Source organism: Balaenoptera borealis (assembly GCF_965194805.1).
Source record: "Balaenoptera borealis genome assembly, chromosome: 2".
In the NCBI taxonomy this organism is placed as follows: domain Eukaryota; kingdom Metazoa; phylum Chordata; class Mammalia; order Artiodactyla; family Balaenopteridae; genus Balaenoptera; species Balaenoptera borealis.
Window position 1 is genome coordinate 107,721,662 of NC_138867.1, and position 21,297 is coordinate 107,742,958.

The 21,297-nt window shown below is 40.5% G+C and overlaps 1 protein-coding gene across 1 annotated transcript; it reads left to right on the forward strand.

Annotated features, from left to right (window-relative positions):
• LOC309623665 (coiled-coil domain-containing protein 192-like) lies at nucleotides 1-21,058 on the forward strand. Its single transcript, XM_082380759.1, has 2 exons — nucleotides 1-10,808; nucleotides 16,166-21,058. The coding sequence occupies exons 1-2, from the start codon at nucleotides 10,799-10,801 to the stop codon at nucleotides 16,450-16,452; spliced, it is 297 nt and encodes a 98-aa protein (XP_082236885.1). The 5' UTR covers nucleotides 1-10,798; the 3' UTR covers nucleotides 16,453-21,058.
• Nucleotides 21,059-21,297: the final 239 nt, after the last annotated feature.

Consider the following 21,297-nt stretch of genomic DNA (forward strand, 5'->3'; position numbering starts at 1 on the left):
CAAGTAGCGTAGGCCCTGAGCCCTCCCTCCCTCCCTCCCTCCCTGCGCATCTTTTGGGAGCTGCCCTCTCTTTCCATGCTGAATCATAAAATTCACTTTTTGGCTCTTACACACTATTAATTTATCCAAGGGTATATTTTAGAATGTACGAATATATATTTTTTCTAGTCTGTGATGTATATAGTAGACGTTTTAGAAATGTTGACATTCCTGGCATTAAACATCACTGTGTGCTAAAAAAGTACATGCCACTAAAAAGATTTCTTCTTATTTATTTAGATTTTTAAAGTCTCTTCAAATGATAAACAAATATCAAAGCCAAATTTGGTTTTTTGGGGGGGAGGGGTATTTTTATTTATTACCTGTTTATTTATTTATATTATTGGAGTACGGTTGCTTTACAATGTCGTGTTAGTTTCTGCTGTACAGCAAAGTGAATCAGTTATACATATACACATACCCCTCTTTTTTAGACTGCCTTCCCATTTAGGTCACCACAGAGCCCTGAGTAGAGTTCCCTGTGCTGTACAGCAGCCTCTCATTAGTTCTCTAGTTTATACATAGTAGAGCATACATGTCAACCTCAGTCTCCCAGTTCATCCCACTTCCCCCCTAACCTTGGTAACCATAAGTTTGTTCTCTACATCTGTGACTATTTCTGTCCAAGCCAAATTTGAACCTAAACTAATTCTGCATGAGTTCTTTAGCCAAAAAATAATTAACTCAATTTCCCCAATATCAAAATGTCACCGTGAATAACTTCTTCATCTTTTTCAAAACCAATAAATTCCATCCAAAACAACCAGTTTCTTATTCTGCTAGAATTTTAATACTGGTGTGGCTATTACTAGATGTTTCCTATAAATCTGATTTTTATGATTTGCTTTATTTTAAGCTGTCTTCCAGACAATGATTATTTAATTTATTGGAACTCTTGCTAGGGAAATAGCTGCAATATGAAACTCATAATAGTTGGGAAAGGTCTTTATTTCCTCAGTATTCATTCATCCATTTGCTGGTCTGCCTCACTTCCTTTCACTTCTGTCAGAAAATCACTGTCATAAATTATGTTGCTTTAAATGCATTACAATGTTAGAAGCTTAAAAGTCAATTGTATAGCCCACCCACTGGTTCAGAGATGAGCTTTTTGTAATCAAATATGAGCCAGTGAGGGATATTTGCTGAGGCTTATGGGAAAGAAAATCCTCCTACTTTTCTGTGTTGATACAGGTAGACGCTCTCTTTGACATTAGATAGAAGGAGGTTTATCCCTGGAAGACAGTGGCAATCATCTGGCTACCAGAATACTACCAGGCTTAGGAAGAAGCTGACATTATAAAGAAAAAGCAGAGAGGCCAAAAGATCTCCAGCTACATTCCTGGGACTACTAGTTTAAGTCTTGCCTTAAACTAGTCCTATCTCAATACATTCATTCTATTATGTAAGCCAGTTAGAGTTGGGCTTTCAGGTTTTTTGCAACAAAAATAGTACTGAATGCCACACTACTATTGGCATTTTGTATAACAATTTTATTCACTATGGTAGACACTATTAGTCATCTACACACATCAAAAAAAAAACAAAAACACTATTCTTCCTCCTTCTTAACGGAATCCCAGTTTTATTAGTAATTTAGGCAGATAATGTGTTTCAAAGGTCCTCCCCACCCACCCTAAAATGTTAATGTTTATTAGTCTTAACCAATAATGGGGATTCTACTTCTGCGTCAAGGGCTACTTTAGGAATGTGATATGAACCATAGACAAAGACACGTAAGGTAAATCTGCTGTGGGCGTCATGGAAGATTTCCTAACTCTTAAAAAGACAAGACTTTCCTTTGTCTTCCAACTTTTAGACAATGCCCTGTAAAGAACAGCCACCTTGCAAATAAGAGGGAGAAACAAGAGAATCTAGGAGAAGCCAACCTGGCTTCCGTGAGCCACAGAATGAGCTAACTTGGAATTCCCCAGACTTCACCTTACGTGCAATAATAAACTCCCCATTGTCTAAGTTGCTGCAAGTCACATGTCCTGTTATTCCAAGCTGAAATCACCCTGACTGATATATTCACAGACGGTATTGATTCTTTGAAGTTAATCTCAAGTAAAAATCACCTTACATGATTGACTAAATCCATTCTGAGTCTTTAAAAAAACAGAAACTTTTACAATTTTAGGCACACTTTCTCATTTGAAGGTTCAATTTAAGTGGTTTAAAGAATAGAAGTTACCAAATAATACATAATACAGATTAAATTTAAATAATTTCTATATCTTAAACCAGAGACAAAAACGAGAACTTGGCCTGCTGAAAACGAACGTGTCACTAAGCATTTGTTTATCCAGGTGGTTAGAACCTAGAGACACTGGGAGGGTCATCTTGGAAAGTGGCCAGAACAAATTCCCACAAGTCTTAATGGTAATCTTGCTGCCAATTCCTAGGATTCCTGTTATCTTAGCATTTTTCTGATCAGAAATTAATAATAGATGAAAACAAAAAAGAATGAGACACCTGGCTTGTTATTTTATTCTTGTAAAGCCAGGAATATTCCATAATCAATTGAGAAGTGCTCAGAAAATGACCCCTATGGATATGTTGTGACCTCAGATCAGGAGGATATGCTAATGGGCCAAGGCTTGCATGGATTTTCATGAATACCTGACAGCAGAGGTGGAGTGGAGTGATAAAATTGTAAAGTGGCCTGCATACTTCAGATCTGGTCCTATATAAGGATTCTAGTGGCATCAGTCATAATAACAGAAACAAAACATAAAGATTTATTCTCCTTTGTTATGATTGCTAAACAAGTGCTTAGTAAAATGACATAAAGTAAGTGTTCTGTAAATGTTCATTCTTTCCCCACTTCCTTTTCCCCCCCTCCCCTCTTTTCTCTCTCTTACAAGTATGGAGGAGGGGGCTATGGAAAAAAGAAAAAAGTGAAATCATAGTTATGGAAGTTCTTTGACATCCCTAAAAATTATAAGTATTATTTTTCCAAAGTTTATGTACAATACATCCAAAATATATATAAAATTTCCTAGTATCAGGATGGAAGCATTTTGCTAAGTGTTTCACTAGTCTCCTAGACGATTTTTTATGCTTCTCTAAAGTGCCTTGGACTTAAGCCCAACCTGAAAATAGCTCCTTTACCATTAGCTTTGATCATGTTCTCAAGGCGTATAATTTACGTGACAGAGTAGGTGACTAATGAGAAAACGTCTATGAATTTGCACGAAATATCAGAAGATTTCCTAAATAAAGAACAGCTTGTTTGAGTTCCCTCTTGGGGAATTTCTCCATCGCTTTTGAATTATCTTTTGTAATTTCAAGATGAAATTACATCTTGAAATTTCAAAAAAATAAAATCAAGCTGATAAAATTGGAATGGCATTCCACTGGGAGGAGGAAGTGAAAGAATCATGCTCCACAGGCTGTCCTCAGGAACAGAACATCTTTATGTCACCAGTTTAACTTAACAGAGGTGCGCCTGGTCCCCACCCATCCCTGGGTCAGGTACCGTTAACTGTTAATAACTTACTATTGTCTAATTTCTGTGAAATTTAAACTAACACCAATTGCACAACAAAAAAAGTGAAAGAAAAAGTTAATAAAAATAAAGGTAGGTACAATTACTTGTATAGGAGGTAAGACTGATAAGCAGTATTTGTTTCTGTAATTCCTCTCAAGTGTACAAGGGCCTCCCTCCTTTGATATTTTCTTACGCATTTCAAATCTACTATTGCTTCTCATGCACTTAAACCACTTTTATGGTTCGTTCCCTAAAACGCACTTTTCACTTGGTCTCTTCTTAATTGGACCCTGTAGATTCCAGCAATAAATGTCCAAGTGCTCAGGTGTACCACTCTAAAGCCCATATGTATCACCTGATAAGCTGTCCCCAGCAGCTTGTTAGTTCCTTTTGGCCATAAAGGACTAAAACTGAGGGGCAAATAGTGGAGTTTGGAAAAGTCCTTGATAAAATAGTACCTCACAGAGATTTAAAAAATAATTTTTGCATAAGAATTACAAGGCCACGGAGGTGAAAGATGTTGCAGGAGCGTCTTGCCTGACCTCATGGGTATGGAGACAATTAGACAGAGTTAAGCATTATTTAGAGGTTTGAATCTACAGGACTTTGTGACAAGATGGATGGAAGAGGTTGGGAGTAAAGGAGAAATCTAAAGTAACTCTCAGGTTTCTGTCCTTAGCAAGTAGATGCGTGGCGATGCCATTTTACTCAGCTAGGAAATACTGGAAGGAGATCAGTTTTGTACGTTAGATAATGAGTTCAGCTGGGGACATATTTTATCTGAGAAGTTTATGAGATATCTCAAGAGAGGAGTCCAAGGTCCAGAGCTCATGTGCGACCTAGCGTTGTAAATTTGGGCATCATTCACACAAATAGATTACAACCATGGCCACAGGAGTAAATGAAATTATCTATAGAGAGAAAGAAGAAAGTTTAAGACGAGGAATGTAAGGATCTCCCTGCAGTAATTGCTCTGAGGAGTCCACAAAATGAGACCAAAGGAGTATTCAGAAAGTTTGGAGGAAAACAAAGCATTAGATTATAGAAGTCAAGTGAAGAGTGTTTTAAAGGGGGCTGTCAACAGTGGCAAGTGCTCAGAGGTCACTCATGATGAACACTGAAGCAAGTCCATTGGATTCAGTGACATTAGTAACTTCAGCAAATCCTAGCTTAGTAATGTCGTTAAAACCAAAAGTTAGAGTGCTTTTAATGGGTTAATGTGAGGCAGGTATTCGGAAAGGGAGTCACAGTATAGACAACGTTTCCAAGAGATGTATCCGTGAAGGGTAATACAGTGGTAGAGCAACAGCTGAAGAGGCTTCAAGTAGTAAAAAGATTTTATTTCCTTTCTAAGATGGTAGCAACTGAGTTACATTTAAATGCTAATCGCTTGGAGCCAGTAAAAAGTTAACATTTACAAGGAAGAGGGACTAACAATGGCATAAGATTCCATAGGATACAGGAGGGCCTGGAATCCAGACCTCTATCCATTTGGGAACCCTGAGTTTCCCTTAGTTGAAATCCAAGTCCCCTGGCTAAGCAGCTTCTGGGCCTCCGATAATGGATAGATTTTTCTCATTACTCACCAGATATCACCTGGGGTGGAGGAGGATGAGGAATTTGATCAGAAATTGAGGGTGATCAGATACCAAGGATGGGAGATTCTTGCTAAAGTAACTTAGCAGGAGTCTTGCTACAACTGGACTCTTGAGGACAAGGCTCAAGGATGAGGTCTAGTCAAGAAAACGGCCCAGAGGAGCCTGACTCAAGTTTGGTCAAGGAGAGAGTCTTTGCCACTGTAGTATTTTTTTTGCAATTTATTACACCTTATGCAGAGATTCCTTAACTCCAGCCAAGAAATACTGAGTCCAGACCTAGCACTGTATCTTGGTGACTGGAAAAATTCAATGGTGCCATCACAGTCAGCCCAGGGCTAATCAATCAAAAGGAAGAAAATGAGGGGCAAGGTGAGAGGGAAGAAAGAGAGCTGTGTGTTGTGAAGCAGAGCTGTACAAGTCACTCAAAATTTTGCATAGGAACATGATTGCACCCAAGGGTCCTGTTGTCACAGACATGTAATGGCAGTGTCAAGTCAGTGACACTAAAATGACTTCTACCTCCTCTCCACAAACCCCGTTCCCCTACATAGTTTACACAAGCAAAGTCCTGGTCAACAAAAATGATGACTCCTTTATCCCATCTTTCTCCACAGCTAATTTTCATTAGCAAAAAATAACCCTGCCAATACTATTATTACTACAGCATCATTTTATTTCTCAATGCCATACAACACCAGAAACTATATTATCTTTTGAAAATTAACACAAAGTAAATTGGCATTCCTCATTTGACAAGGACTTAGGCTCATATAACCCCCGTGCACCCAGGAAGAAAAGCAGGAAAGTCTCACTGCTAGTCGCTCTAGTGCAACACGTGGTTCAAATGATGGAAATCATCTTTATTTTATTCCTCCAAGTGACTTTGAGTCCATACGGATTCACTTCCGTAGAATCCATATGGATTCCACTTCAGATAAGCACAAAAATTGTCCTTCATCTACTGTCTCTTCCTTTTCTTCCTTTCTCCCAAACTCCTGGGTCTCCCGTTCCCTTGAATTTTCTGTTTCCCTACCAGGAGCCATATTTACCTTTCAGCCTCTGGCCAGGCTGTCAGTCATTGTGTTCATCCATTATTCTCTTCTGAGGAGCCAGACCTATGGGAGGGGACTTCAGGGCTGCTCATAGGAAGAGGTGAGAGAGATTCCAAAACACCTTTCTTCTGCTGAGATGGATTTCCTCTTGGCGTAACTCAGGTGCACTGCTACGCTGCCAGTGTTCTTGTGTCTTATCAAAGAACCCCTCTGCAGAACAGTCTGCTGTGATCTGAGACCCTGCAGTGGGTGGGAAGGAACCATGCCCCGAAAGGGAGTGATGGAGTAAGTTAACTTATGCTGTCCTACCCTCACCCTAGCAAAACCTTTGCCCTACTGGTGTAGGTAGGAGGTGGAACACAGCACTACATTCTGCCCACCCAGCAATTTCTGGCCACTGGGTGTTCCCCCCTCCATCATGTCCCAGCCTGTATTCATTTTGTGGCACCATCTTTGAGACGTTCTCACTTGCTTTCCCATACAAACAGCTCTCCCCCACCTCCCAAGCTAGTGCCAAGGTATTCACATGTCTTTCTGCGACAGTGTTCTTATCAGTTTTCTTGGACATATCACGACTCCAGCAAGCTCCAAGAAGAAAACCCTGGATTCAGATCTGCAGAGGGGATTCACTCGCTCCCTATATGGCCATGGTGGCTGTTAAACACTTTTGGAAGCTGGGGGTCACCATGCTTCCACCCCAAGGCTTGATCTCTCCCTTCCCTTCCCTTCCTTTCATCTGACTCACTCCCCCTCCCACTCACTCCTCATGGGAAGGAAAAGAGAGACTCCTCTCCAGATCAGCTTTTGAGGAAATGGATCCATCCATGCCCTGGGAAACAGAAGCAAAAACAAAACCTCCCAAACACTCATCATTTTCTCTGGGTATTTTGGAGATAATTTAGCCACGTTAGAACTGGCAAGATGAGATTTAAGACAATTAGAGGAGGAGCAGGGCTGTGAGGACCACGGATGCATTGGGTCAGCTAGTTACACTTGCAGGCGGAGCCCTTTCGGGTAAACAGGGAGCGACACGAAGAGCGCATCAGACGTGACCTCTCTCCTCTAGCTCCGTGCACAGCAGCCTTGTCAAGAAGGGGCTTGCCTAGGGGGCTCCTGACCTGCCTCTTAGGACTTCGCCAAAAGCTTTGTACGCCATGTCTACTGTAGGTCAGCAGAAATTCAAGTGCGAAAACCAGCTGATCATCAGAATTACCCAGGGAGCTTCGTAAAAATATAGATTCCCAGACATCCTCCTAGATTCACCTGAGCAGAATTTCAGCAGTGAGGCCCTGGATTCTCCATATTGACAGGGTTTGCCAGGTGCCAACTTGGAAAACCATTTTTTTTTTTTAAAAGACATTTTTATTGCCAAGGTAAACCCACATCTACCAAAATCTGTTTTCAGAATTTACCTTTTCAAAAGAAGGGAGAAGACTGAGAATGAGAACGGTTATCCCAGGTTTTAGATTAATATATAATGTATTTATAATAAGAGGAGAAATCTTATGGGCATATATATATACATATATGCAAATATATACAAAAAACTAAAAATGTGGAAATATTAGCATCATTAGACTATGTTCAGTGATGATATGGTATTGCTATTATAATTTCCTTGTAATTTTTTGTATGTTTTAAATAGTCAAAGTAAAAATACACTTCTAAGTGAAAATTACTCAGTATTATGGATTTGTCCTAATCCATTTAATCACTCCCTTAATGATGGATGCTGAGGTAGTATCTAGTTCGCAATTTAAACCCTCGGAGTTTTGGGGAAAAGCTCGCTTTTAAGAGCTCACATCATCAGGAAGTACAGCATCCCTTCATTTTCTACACAGTGAACTAATTTCAAGTTTGCCCTCTCATGATGCCAGGAGGGAAAGAAGTTCTAATATGTCCCTCAGAGATCTGTTCTCGCCTGAGTTAGGTTACAGTTTGTGGATTTTCCAGACTGTGGAGGACATGGTGGTTACAGAGAGAAGGTCATATTCGTCAGTAAAATACTTTTTTTCTGCAAGAATTCAGCAGACATGTCCACCACCTAGTGCCCATGGTGCTTCCAGAGGCAGTGTGGAGCTTGGAAACAATCCTTCACTTAGTGGAGTACAGAAGATAACCACTGCCCACAAGAAAAACAACCCCCATGTTGGTTTTCAAGTGTTTTTTCCTTTCCCCTGCTTTAGTTTTGTCCCTGACAGGATGATTTCCTTATTCATTGTTCTTTAAATTGCTCTGATCTGCATCAAAAAAAAAAAAGGAGGCCTGGATCAGGTTCAGAATGCTATTTTCTTCCTCCTGAAGCCCAAGCCCTGCTGAGCTTTGCAGAGTGTTCAGAAGAGCCTGAAAATCCTGGAGGGTCCTCTTTCTGGGGATCAAGATTCAAAAAAGTTTGTACCTTTTACTGACAATCTGTGGATGGCAGGAATTGACCTAAAGGCTTCTTGAGGTTTCTATATATTGCTGGTGCTGTTGGCTGAGGGCATGACTCTGTGTGCTGTGGCCACCAGTCTGTCTCAGTGGGTCCCTTTTTGAGGATCCCACTCTGCAATCAGAGCCTGGCAGCACTCATCCCACCACTGCAGAAAGTCAGATATGTCCACCTGGCCCAGATCCTGTGGTGGTCATTTTTTGTGCTCAGCTTGAGGCTGAGAATAGTCTTCCAACTACAGTTGTCCCATGTCAGTCTGTTCTTGGTGATCCTGGTGTTCTTTTTGGTATTGGGGTCAGAAAGGATACTGAGTATCTGGGTCTCCTCCCATAGTCAGCAGTACTGGCACATAATTCCCAAGTGTTAGAGTAGAGGAGAGTTCTCTCCTCCCTGCACAGCCTGCATGGGCTGCATCATGACACTTTGTCCTTGGATCACACAAGGGACAGAGGATACGTGGGATGGGAGAAAGGTAGAAATGGTTGGTTCCTGCTGAAAGAACTGGAGGAAGGAAAATGATGAGATCTGCGTGGGAGAGTGCACAGGTCAATTTCGTGTTGCAGAGCTGTCAGACCAGGTCTCCCATTTGGGCCATCTACCAAGGAATTCACAGGCTCACTTCTGCTCTGCCCAGGGTACAGAGATCTTGGGTCCTGAAACCACATTTGAATTCTCGATTCTGGAATGCCTGTTTGGCTAGTGTTTTTCTGTTTGCAGTATCAAGGAATTGGTTCCTCTTGAAGACTTGAACTAGAATGTTTGATTGAGATCTTGGGACGGATGTCTGGTCTCATGTGGTTCCTTGTGGTAAGTATTCTTGAGTATAAGGCTGAGGCTGGTTCTGTCCATGGATTTGGTCTTCTCCTAAGAAGGAGCTGAACCCCAATCGTCCCTGTCTTGCTCTGTGGTTTTTAAACCAAATCTGAATTTTAGATTCTGGAATGCCAATTTCCTTGGCCATTTGTTTCCTGTTTGCTTTTTCAGGGTAAGGGTCATGTTCAAGCCATGCTTGGAGGATTGTCTTTTGACTCTAGTTGTAAATAATCTTGCCTTACCAGGTTTCTTTTTGTAATAGTATGTCACTTGCAGTGCTGGTCAAATCCATCTTGGGAAGAGGTATCCAGATTCTGTAAAGGTGAGTGGACAACTCAGAAAACCATTTTTATAGCTTATAGAATCTAAGCCATAGATCTGAAAGAGATCTACTCTAACTTTTCCACTTTTCTATTAAAAAAAAATTAAACTCGGAAAAGTTAATTGCAATGTTGTACAATCATAACAGCTTATTATCTTTAAAGATTGCAGTAGTGAAATTTTTTGTTTGAAGAAAAAATGTGCCTGGTGAAAAAACCAAGGGGCCAGCCTAGTGATATACCAATTGAAACCTCTGGACTGATCATTGCCATGGTGATTTTGTATCATTTATGCACTTAACTTTCATTCATTTATTCACTTAACAAATGAGTATCTACTATGCGCCAAGGCTGTTTTAGGAACAGAGGATACAGTAGTGAAGCTACTCTGCCCTCACCAAGCTTTTATTCTAGTGGAGAAGAGAGACTAGCGACAAGATAAAAATAAAATGTAGAGTAGTCAGATGTAGCATGTCAGTAAAACCAAAGCGGGGAACAGGGATTTGAAATGTTCAGCAATGGGGGTTGGGTTGACATTTCAGACATGATGGCCAGGGAAGGCTTCATTATATCAAGGTGACTTTGGAGAGGAAAGACCTGAAGGAATTGAGGGAACTGGCCATGTGTAGATCAGGGGTACCATTATCAGGCAGAGGAAAGAGCAAATGGAAAGGCCCTGGGGTGGGAATATGCTGGGTCTGGTAGGAATAGCGAAGATGTTGGTGGGAATGTAGCAGGGTGAATGAGGAGAGGAGGGGGCATAGGAGGTGTGTCAGCGAGGCACAGGGGGGCCAGATCACATGGGTCGGTGTAAGCACTTGGGTTTTTAGTCTACATGAAATGAAAAACTACTGAAGAATTTTGGACAAGAGAGTGTTTATACCCAACCTATGTTTTAATGGAACCTCTCTGGGCAGAGTTGAAGGCAGACTTCAGTAATCCTGGGTGCCTCTGAGGGAGCGAGGTATTTAATCACCTCACCAGTGGGAGTCTTTCTTATTGAGTAAATACTTGGCAGCCTCAGCCTTCAGCTTGAAAGGCAGAGAGAAAAGTAAATGTCCACAGGTGAGTACCCAGTGAAGGTGCTTGTTTAAGCTAAATCCTGTGTGTCCTCTAGGGCCTAACTCAGTGTTGCCTCTCCTACCCAACCATGGAACTGTGACTGGAGCCAGCAGGCATCTGATTTATTCTCGATGTGCAGGGTCCCAGTTACCGAACTGATTATTGAATGAATGAATGAATGAATGAAAAAGATGACCATGAAGGATGCTTGAGATCTAATTGGGAAGAAGTGTGTTTCCCACTGTTAGAGGTATTGGAATCAGATGCTCGATCAGTGGTTCTCAGCGTTTCTCTGTTCAATGAACATTTTTGGGTGGTGACATCAGTAAAGGGATGGAAAGGGGAACACCCCTTTTTAGAAAGAAATATTTATAAAAATTTTAAAAAGTTTTCCAGCCATTTATTGGCCACCTTTCTACACTACATCTCTTTTCTCTGATGAGCTGTAAGTTGTACCCTGCTCTCCTCCAGTCTGTCCATGACAGCCTTCCACCTGTCAGATAGCTCTATAACAACAGGCAGCTGCACTTGTGGCAAAATGCAAATTTCATTCTTTGATTACGATTGGCAGCTGACCCAGGAAGAGCTTGAGGGACACCAATGTCTGCAAGCCACTTAGAAAATCATCATTTAGGGATGCTGCAGAAATAATTCCTGTACAGGTGAGATCAGAGCACCCCCAAAGTGCACATTCCAACTCTAAGTCCCTAAGCTTCTCAAACTACAATTACCTCTGCTGTTGTCAATTTAGTCATTTTTGACATGACTCTCATGTGACACTTTGCTAAGAGCATGAAGGTTTTGAGGGTATAAAGAATGGGAAGCTGGAAATGGCCAAAGGCATTTTGTCCTTCAAGGGTGACGTAGAAACTTGAACATAGCCTGGCCCAGCTGGAAGAAGAAGGCTCCTATTGTCTGTCCTCTTTCTAAACCTGCACAACTATCACCACCCCTTCTCCTGCCTCCTCTTTGCCATGACCCTAAACCCACAGTCTCACTCCTGCTTCCCACCTTTGTAAGGCAGAAAGAGGGGAAATCCTGAAAAATAATGTATGCTTGTAAAAGCCTCTACAATAGTAGCAATTGTGATGACGTCATACCCTGACTGTCGCTAATCAGGTTTGCCCCCTCTGTCTGACAGAGAGAAGATTCTCTCTTGTCTCTGGGTCTCCTACTGCCTCTGGGTATGAGGTTAAACCTGAGATTATCAGGTCAGCAGACAGAATCCTCCACATCTCAGGCAGCCATGGCCTTGGCAAGACTATCTGAGCTTGTAGCAAAAGGCCTCGGAAGACAACAGGTGTTTGAGATCTGGGGGCATGTAGAGCTGTCAGGACCTTAGGGACACACATCCTTTCCTATTACAGATGAGGGAATTTGGAGTAGGGAAGAGCAGTGCAGACCAGATTATGCGAAGGTTAGTGGTAGAGTCTGAAAAACTTACTGGAGTGGCCTTGGGCTATTTCCAATACAAATAGGATGTGAATCCTGGAGTCCCTCACTTTATTGAAAAGTTTAAAACACTTTTATTATTCATACGTGTTTAGAAATGGAACAAAAATATTTTTCTTATATGTGTAAAGAGGTCATTTAATGGTAAAATATACTTGTATGAGAAATCTTTTTGGTGCGCCCATTGTTTAGCTTGTCTCCTTATCGGCATTTTCATGTAATACATGAAAACATTACAGTAGGAATCAAAGGTCTCATGCCATCTCTCCTTTTTTCAGCCTCATGTTTCTTCGCTACGCTTTTTCCAATTATCTTCTCCCTGTGCTATGGGCAGAATTGTGTCCCCCACAAAAATCCGTATGTTGAAGCCCTAACCCCCCAATGTACTAGTATTTAGAGATGGTGCCTTTGGGAGGTAATTAGGTTAGATGAGGTCATGAGGGCAGGGCCCTCTGAATGAGGTTAGTGCCCTCATAAGAAGATATACCAGAGAACCTGTGATCTCTTTCTCTACCATGTGCAGAAACAGCAAGAAGGCAGCTGTCTGCAAATCAGGCTGAGAGTCCTCACCAGAACCCAACCACACTGGCACCCTGATCTAGGACTTCCAAGCTCTAGATCTATGACAATAAATTTCTGTTCTTTAAGATACCCAGTCTACGGTATTTTGTTGTGGTAGCCTGAGCTAACCAAGACACCCTGACTCTCTTTCTCTCATTGTCATTCTACTTTCTCCCTCTACTACACTCTTCCGAGAGGGCAGAGACAGAGGATATAGACCTGGTGACTGTGATTGCCTATGTAAGGCCACCCTGCTGCATTTTTACCCCTTTATCATTAGAATTCAGTGAACAAAGTATCTTACCTATATTGCATTATTTTTTAAAAAAACAAATTAAAAAAATATATTTTTGACCCGTTTGCCTTTGGGAGTGATGCTAAACTCCTTTCTTTCCTGTGCAATTGGTAGAAAATAACTTCTCCTAAAAAGAGAGGGAAAACTGGGGAAAGAAAATATTGAAGGAGAGGTCAACGAGAAAGGAGAATCTGACAGACATAGACAAGGAGAGATGCTTCTGATGCCCCCTCTGTCCCTGAGCCTCATGGTGCCCAGCCCTCTCTATCCTGCCTGCCATTCCTTTCCTCAACATCTTCCCACTGCCTCTTGCTGCCACTTCCCTTCTATTCTTTCCTCTCCTGTTGAAACTCACTTCAACCCCTAAGAACCCATTGTCCCAAGCCCAGATTTCCATGCCTCTACCTTCTAGAGTAACAGAAGACATGATCTCTGTGCTAATAGTTGAGGACCAGCAATCCTCGCTCCCGTATAACAACTGTACATGTTAACTAGAGCCATCTGTAGGGAACACATCCACCTGTGTTTCAAAGACTGCTCATCCAAACCTAAGTGTCCATTGACAGATGAATGGATAAAGAAGACTGGCACATATATACAATGGAATATTACTCAGCCATAAAAAGAAACAAAATTGAGTTATTTGTAATGAGGTGGATGGACCTAGAGACTGTCATACGGAGTGAAGTAAGTCAGAAAAACAAATACCGTATGCTAACACATATATATGGAATCTAAAAAAACGAAAAAAAATTGTTCTGACGAACTTAGGGGCGGGACAGGAATAAAGACACACACGTAGAGAATGGACTTGAGGACATGAGGAGGGGGAAGGGTAAGCTGGGACGAAGTGAGAGAGTGGCATGGACATATGTACACTACCAAATGTAAAACAGATAGCTAGTGGGAAGCAGCCGCATAGCACAGGGAGATCAGCTCGGTGCTTTGTGACCACCTAAAGGGGTGGGATAGGGAGGGTGGGAGGGAGACGCAAGAGGGAGGAGATATGGGGACATATGTATATATATGACTGATTCACTTTGTTATAAAGCAGAAACTAACACAACATTGTAAAGCAATTATACTCCAATAAAGATGTTAAAAAAAAAGAGTGCTCATCCAAAAGGAAACTCCAGCTCAGCACTATCCAATAGAACTATAATGAGAGCCACAAATGATACTTTAAATTTTCTAGTAGCCACATTTTTAAGAAGTAAAAACAAACAAATGAGTAAGATTGATTTTAAAAATATATTTTAGTGCAACGTATATCTAAAATATATCATTTTAATACATAATCCATTTTTTAAGCGTAATGAGATATTTCACATTATTTTCAAACTGCCTTCCAAATCAAATATGTATTTTATACCTGCAGCACATCTCAATTCAAACCAGCCACATTCCGTTGGTTAATGGCAGCATGTGGTGAGTGGCTACCATATTGGGCAGCACAGCTGTAGTCAGAGAAAAGGAAAGGTGAGGCCCAGCACATCAGCAAATGAGGAAGCCCCCCCCCCCATCCTATGGACTCCCTCTCCTGGGCTTGAAAGCACAGGCCTCTTGAAGAGGGCACAAATTAAATGCTTCTTTGCAATTTGAGATTTTTTTTCATTGCTTTTTAAGAAAGAGACCCAAACTACCATCTCCTTAAATATTATCGTTAGAATCTCATATGTTCAGAACAAAGATTTCTCCATAGATTCTTGAAACGTAGTACATTGCTGACAGTAATTTCTAAAAGCAGAGAACAGCCTGGTCTCTCCTCTCATCACTTTTGTGAAGCCAAAGCATTGTGTCCAGTGTGCAATGTGGTGCTCAAGCTTTCACCCCCTGACTTCTCGAGAAAATGATGGCCACAAATTAGTTTTATTTGCTGAGAAATGGGTGATTCCCTGCCTGCACGGGCTATCACAACAAAGCTGCCCCAGCTTTAACAGGTGTATAGGTACACAATAGTAGCAGGCCTTTGTACCCTGGACTTAACGTTATGTTTCTTTCAGGTGCAGCTGTGGGTTTGCTTTCACTGCGGTTTGAGTAGAGGCTGGACCTTCAATTACAGCAATTTGCTGTCGACACCATGTGTCAAGTTCATTCATATGCTATTAGCTCAATTAATCCTACCATGGTACCCAAGCCCTTGATGTCCCTTACTTTTTATAGCTGAAGTCTGCCTTTTGTACAACGTAGAGAAATTATTTTAATGGTCGGAATTTCAGGATGAGAGTGATGCGGAGGGTGGTACTGCTAAAATCTAGTAGAATGAGGTTTCCTTTCAGTAGTTAAATTTTTTTGACCGTCTCGTGATATTTGTTTTCAAGGATTTCCTGCTGCCATTCACTAATCTTTTATCTCTTTGACAGAGCCTCTCTCTCCTTCCTTACTCAGACCTTTATCCTTATCTGAGGGGTTAGCTGATAGAAATTGATAAAGATAAGTTTTTACATTCAGGAGGCATTTGTGATTTTATTGACATGCTGAAAAGTATTCAGACCTAAAAGAGATTAATCTTTATACCATGCTACAGAGTTTCCCTGATCACCTCAAATTACACCCCTGCCAACTCTAAAGCTGACTTGGGTTAAGAAACTAGTCTATTCTCATTACCACTTTTCCCAAAAGTGATGGCAACTTTTTTTTTTCCAGTCAAATTAAAATTCACATTGAAGTGTATTTCTACTTGATTGTAGCTCTTGTGAAGAATTCTTAAGAAAAGATAACATGAAATCTGAGATGGCTATTGTTTGTAGATTGGATTTTCAAGGACAGCTCATTCCCATGGTTAATTGAAAGCTAAATGCGTATAAACAAGAGTTGGCAAAGACTGATTCTCCTCCCTCTCCAGAGGCTTCTAAGATTTCTTTTCACGAGCACCCAGAGTCTTTCCCCACACTGGGTCCAGATTCCGTTCTCAGTATATCTGGCCAGATGACGCAACATCTGTGTTCTCTTTTAAGAACGTGAGAAATGAAGCTTTTTCATCTTCCCTCTCTTTGAGTTCTGGGAAATCCAATTAAAACTGTTCAGACTTTCCTTTTCTTGTTTGCTTTAGAAGACAGCTCACTGCAAGAGTGCTGTGGTGGTCTCTCGCCTGTGGAAGAAGGTGACCGAAAAATCAACCTGATTATGGAGTTGTCGACCCAGGTTTCCCATCAGACTGAGAAGATCACTCAGCTGGAAGAAATTTTAGAAGAAAAGGAAAGGAAGATTCAGCAGCTGGAAGCCGAGCGGGAGGCCCATCCTTTCCCAGAGGTCAAAGACTCTCCAGAATGTTTACAAGAAGCCCCAATTTTCTTTAATAATAGCATCACTCCTGTGGTCTATGACGAGGATATTTAAAGATTCTTAGTAAAAAAAACAATAAAAGTTTATTAAGTGTCATCAAGGTAAAGTCCAGAGCCCAAGCAGACTCACTGGCAAACTCAAGTTCAAGTTCATGGGTTTGACCTATTCTATAAGGTTCATATTGGAAGGAAACAAAACAAAGGGAAGTCCTCAGATGCAAACATTGAATGTTTCCCCTTTAGACATTTGTCACATAATCCACACAGCTGTAGAATACTTTGTTTTCAGACATTCCTGATAACAGAGGGAGAGGAAAAAGCACAAAGCTAGAGAGATGGTCAAAGAACTTAGCATCAGCCTCTTACCAGAGGTTTGTCACACTGCAAGGGAGGGGTGGCACAAATCCCATTTTATTATGTAGCTCAACTGTGAACAGAAAGCAGTCATGGAGCGTGAGCTTCAAACTGGGGAATATTGGGGTACTGAGAGCAGAATCATTGCCAGCAGAGTAAATAGCCATGAGGTCTGTCTTTTCGTATCCTCTAGAATATATTTCTCAATGGCATGTATTTTATTAACATTTAGCAAGGGTAGAAATGAAGTAAAACCAAACCAATCAAAAGAAATAAAGAATGGATGAATCAGAGCCGCAGTCCTTTGGGAGAAGTGTCCTGGGACAACATCTCCTTGGGAAAACACATAACACTGGTTTTTCCCTTACGAGCAACATTAAGACCAAAGCAAAATACACGATTACGATTGTACCGAGGAGCTGTGGATGGCACAAAATAACATCAGGAAAAATAGAGGATGGGCAAAGGAAAGCTGCCCTGTAATTAATGGAGTAGAAGACCTCATATCATATTCTTCTCCCACTCATCCCCTTCAAATGAACTATTTCTCATCCAAAAAGACCAGCTAGGTACTAACTTTAAGACCTTGGTGCTTAATTCTTACTCTCTCGGTACTGCAGGACTCAGGCAAACAGCTATAGCTATCCCATGAGTCTGTATTGCTACTTCTCGATTTAATTCAATCAGTTCAACAACTACTCATCAGAACTCTTCTATCTACCAGGCACAATAATAGATGTTAGCAATATCATAGCAAACATGAAAATCACAACTTTTATCATTCAGGAATTCACAGACACAGTTAAGAGTCTCCTTAAAACAAAGTTTCTAAACCCGACTTTTTTTTTTTTTTAAGGAAGTATTGGGTTTTGGACTCATAATAGCTTTGCAATATTGACTCTAGAGGTTCACTACAAAGTAAAACCACGGTTCTACCAGTAGGTTCTATGTTCATATAAAGCTAGAATCTTCCCATATTTGTATATAACCTCGGAATTTCACCTGAAATGTCTGCAAGTATGTACAGGTGCAGTCCATTATCAGAAATGAAACCAACTTACAACTCTATGATCATGAATACACACCTACCCCAGAAAGTAACTTGAAGCACTTTTCCACGGTTCTAAAAGAAGCTTTTCCATGGAGTCTACATCAGTCCCTCACTTCAGAAATCCCTTCTCTCTGGTCCCTCCTTCTCACCTCTTCAAACCTTATGATCCCCTTTGTCTTTCCTGTTTCTCTGGTACTGATGAGGGTACCCTGTTCCAGTCTTGAAGTTCTGCCCATTGCATCTGACACCATGGTAAGAATGAAAGTTGCCATGTTTTTACTGCATATTACTGTGAGAAAGCTTTAAATCTTTCAGTTTGTTAAGAGTGGACTATCTCCAAGACAAACTATTCTCTGCAATTTTGTTGTGTTATTTTGATCATCAGGTCTCTATTTCTTTATTTTACTGAAGATTATCTTAATCCCATGGGATACTGAGGCTGAGAAAGATGAAAAGCAGGGAGGGAGAGGAGAAAAAAAAAAAACACCTCATCATACCCCAAATAGGAGGGTGTTCACTTCTAGATCAATTTTCCGTGGCTAATGCCTTGGCCAGCCCTCAGCATGAAAGTAGCCTTACAGTGGAGATAAAATAACAGGCAGAGCTGGAGCTGCTGTAAATAATTAATAGAGCCTGTCACCTCTACATATCTAAGGACCAGCCACTGAAGAAGAAAGCATCGAGAGTCATATTACCCTGCAAACCCATCTTTACAAGAAACTGATCTTGACTCAGGTCTAGGTTATCCTCAAATCAGAATCGGGGAGGAGATTTGGTCCAAAGGTGAACAGACTAATCTCTGTTACTGACACCTAAGCGACAAGAATTCTTTAGATATCCAGGTTTTATGAGGAGGTGGGAGGTGAGAAGAGTTGTTACTGGCCTCTGGCCTCTGAGACATTTATAAGTACAAAATTTCACATTCCCTGCTGAACATTTATGCCATTGTGTGCCCCCCAAATTTCATTTCCATTTTCTGCCATTCCTCCAGAGAACTGGGTAGTAAATTTCAGATTGTGCCAAATACCTGGTTCAGACGAACTACAAATCAGATTGTAGCCCACACTGTAAAGCCAAAGTCTCATTTTCTTAAGAGCCAGTTGGATTGCTGAACAGTTTACTGATCTTTAAAATATCTGTTGTAAATATCACAAGACAGCACGCTGATGCCCCTATTCTTAAAGAAAATTCAGGCAATCATCAGGTAACATATCTGGTTCAAAATAATTGGAAATTAAAAATTTAAACTATTTAACAAGTAACAAAAGCCATTCTCTAATAGTCTAAAAACATTTACAGAAATACATGCAGAGTTTTAATTCTCCTTTTTCACAAGTCATTAACTTTTTTCAGGGAGGAAGTTAAGTTGAACGTGTGGTATGGCTAATCAATTTAAATAAATGTTGGATTTTTTTAACAATTTCATTATTATGTGCATGACAAGCTGAAATCATAGTAATAGACTCGTTAAAGACTAGCAGAAAAGCAAGTCACTGGAGAAACTGACCCGGAAATGTGAAGGGGGTGCCTTAGGTTTCAATGAAGTTCAGCAAAAGCAAAGAAACTATAAGATTTTTGCCTAAATGCATTTCTGGGAAAGTATGAATTCAGTCAAGTTTTAGTTATCTCTTACACTCTCTGCTTATCCCCAAACCCAATCATTTGCTTCTACATTACACTGAAGTAAAGAAGTATTACACTGAAGTATTTATTTGCTTTAATGCAATAAATAGAGAAGTGCTGATGAACGTTGCAGGCCTAAGTCAAAATAATATTTGGCAATTATCAAGTATGGGGACTGCAGAGACAAAACTATTCCAAAAGACATAAGAAAACAAACATATTTAAAGGACTTGGAAAATCAAATGTTTGAGATTCAAAAATTCGACTCTCATAATTTGAAAAAATTAGACAAAAAAAAGAAAAAAGTAATTTCTAAAGGATAAATTATTACTATAATTTCTCCCCTGCTATTACAACAAAATCTTTTGTTAAGATTTCCCATACACAAGAGAACATTTTTTGCTCATAGAGGAAAATCAAGTTCAAGTAGGAAATAACCTTTTTAAAATAAAGCACTAGTACACTGGGACAAAGTTCACAGCAAAAGATAGGGCTGGCCGTGAGATTTCCCATACCTAATGAAATTAGGTCTTTTATGGTAAAACAAACAAATGAAAAAAACACTAAAAACAGTTATCAGGTTCCCAGAGAAACTGAGCATCTGAGTTAGATACTCAGTACATTCCCAAAAACATGAACCTGTGGCAAGATGACATTTAATGAATTCTCTGACCATTTCCATCCCAAAGGTCTAAGTTTGCTTTTTATTTAACAAGAATGACCCTTAGTGCTCAAATCCAATAATACCCAATCTCTTGTTCTTGGGTGAAAAAACTCACATGATGTATTGTCTAATAACTCTTGAATCCATTTTCTTAAAAGTCACAAATAAGCTTAAACAAAAGTTTATTGTCTGATGTCACATTTTTCAAAGAATGATGTTATCACAGGCAAAAGATGACAGCTGAAGGGGAGAGAAAGAGCTAGCCTAGCACCAGCTCTTTGTCATATGGGGTCCAAACAATAATAATAGTGAGTTCTAGTTAAAAGAAAAAAGCTGATAATATAATCTTTGGCCCTGTACTAAAAAGGTGTACCTTATTTTTTTTTATAAATTTATTTTATTTTATTTATTTTTGGCTGCATTGAGTCTTCATTGCTGCACGCGGGCTTTCTCTGGTTGTGGCGAGCAGGGGCTACTCTTCGTTGCGGTGCATAGGATTCTCATGGCAGTGGCTTCTCTTGTTGCGGAGCACGGGCTCTAGGCGTGTGGGCTTTAGTAGTTGTGGCACACGGGCTCAGTAGTTGTGGCTTATGGGCTCTAGAGTGCAGGCTCAGTAGTTGTGGCGCACAGGCTTAGTTGCTCTGCGGCATGTGGGATCCTCCCAGACCAAGGCTCAAACCCGCATCCCCTGCATTGGCAGGCAGACTCCCAACCACTGCGCTACCAGGGAAGCCAAGGTGTGCCTTATTGCGTAGCTCCTATTTGAATGAAGTTGGTATGGTGACAGTGAAAGAAACAATAAACAGCTATAGTGGATGCCCTATTATCTTGCTAGGGACCTGCATTTGCTAGCCAACAGTTATGTATATAGGAGTATAACTAATATTTACATAGCAATTTATAGTTATATAAACATTTTCAAATAGATTATTTTATTTAATTTTCATGAGATAGGTTTTAGCTAGGTAATTAATACCAAGCTTATAACTAGGAAATGCCAGAACCAGGGCCCGCGGCCCCCAGGCCAGTATAACTTTCACAACACTCACCACTTCTATGCAGTTATATAACAAAGACATTCATTGTCTACACATCTTTCTCAGGTCAGCCCTCATTTCCATTTAAAGGAAAAACAATTTTCCATGGGTACCTTCTTTCTCAAGTTTATTCCACAAGAGGAGTCAAAAAGCTATCCAGATTCAACTGCT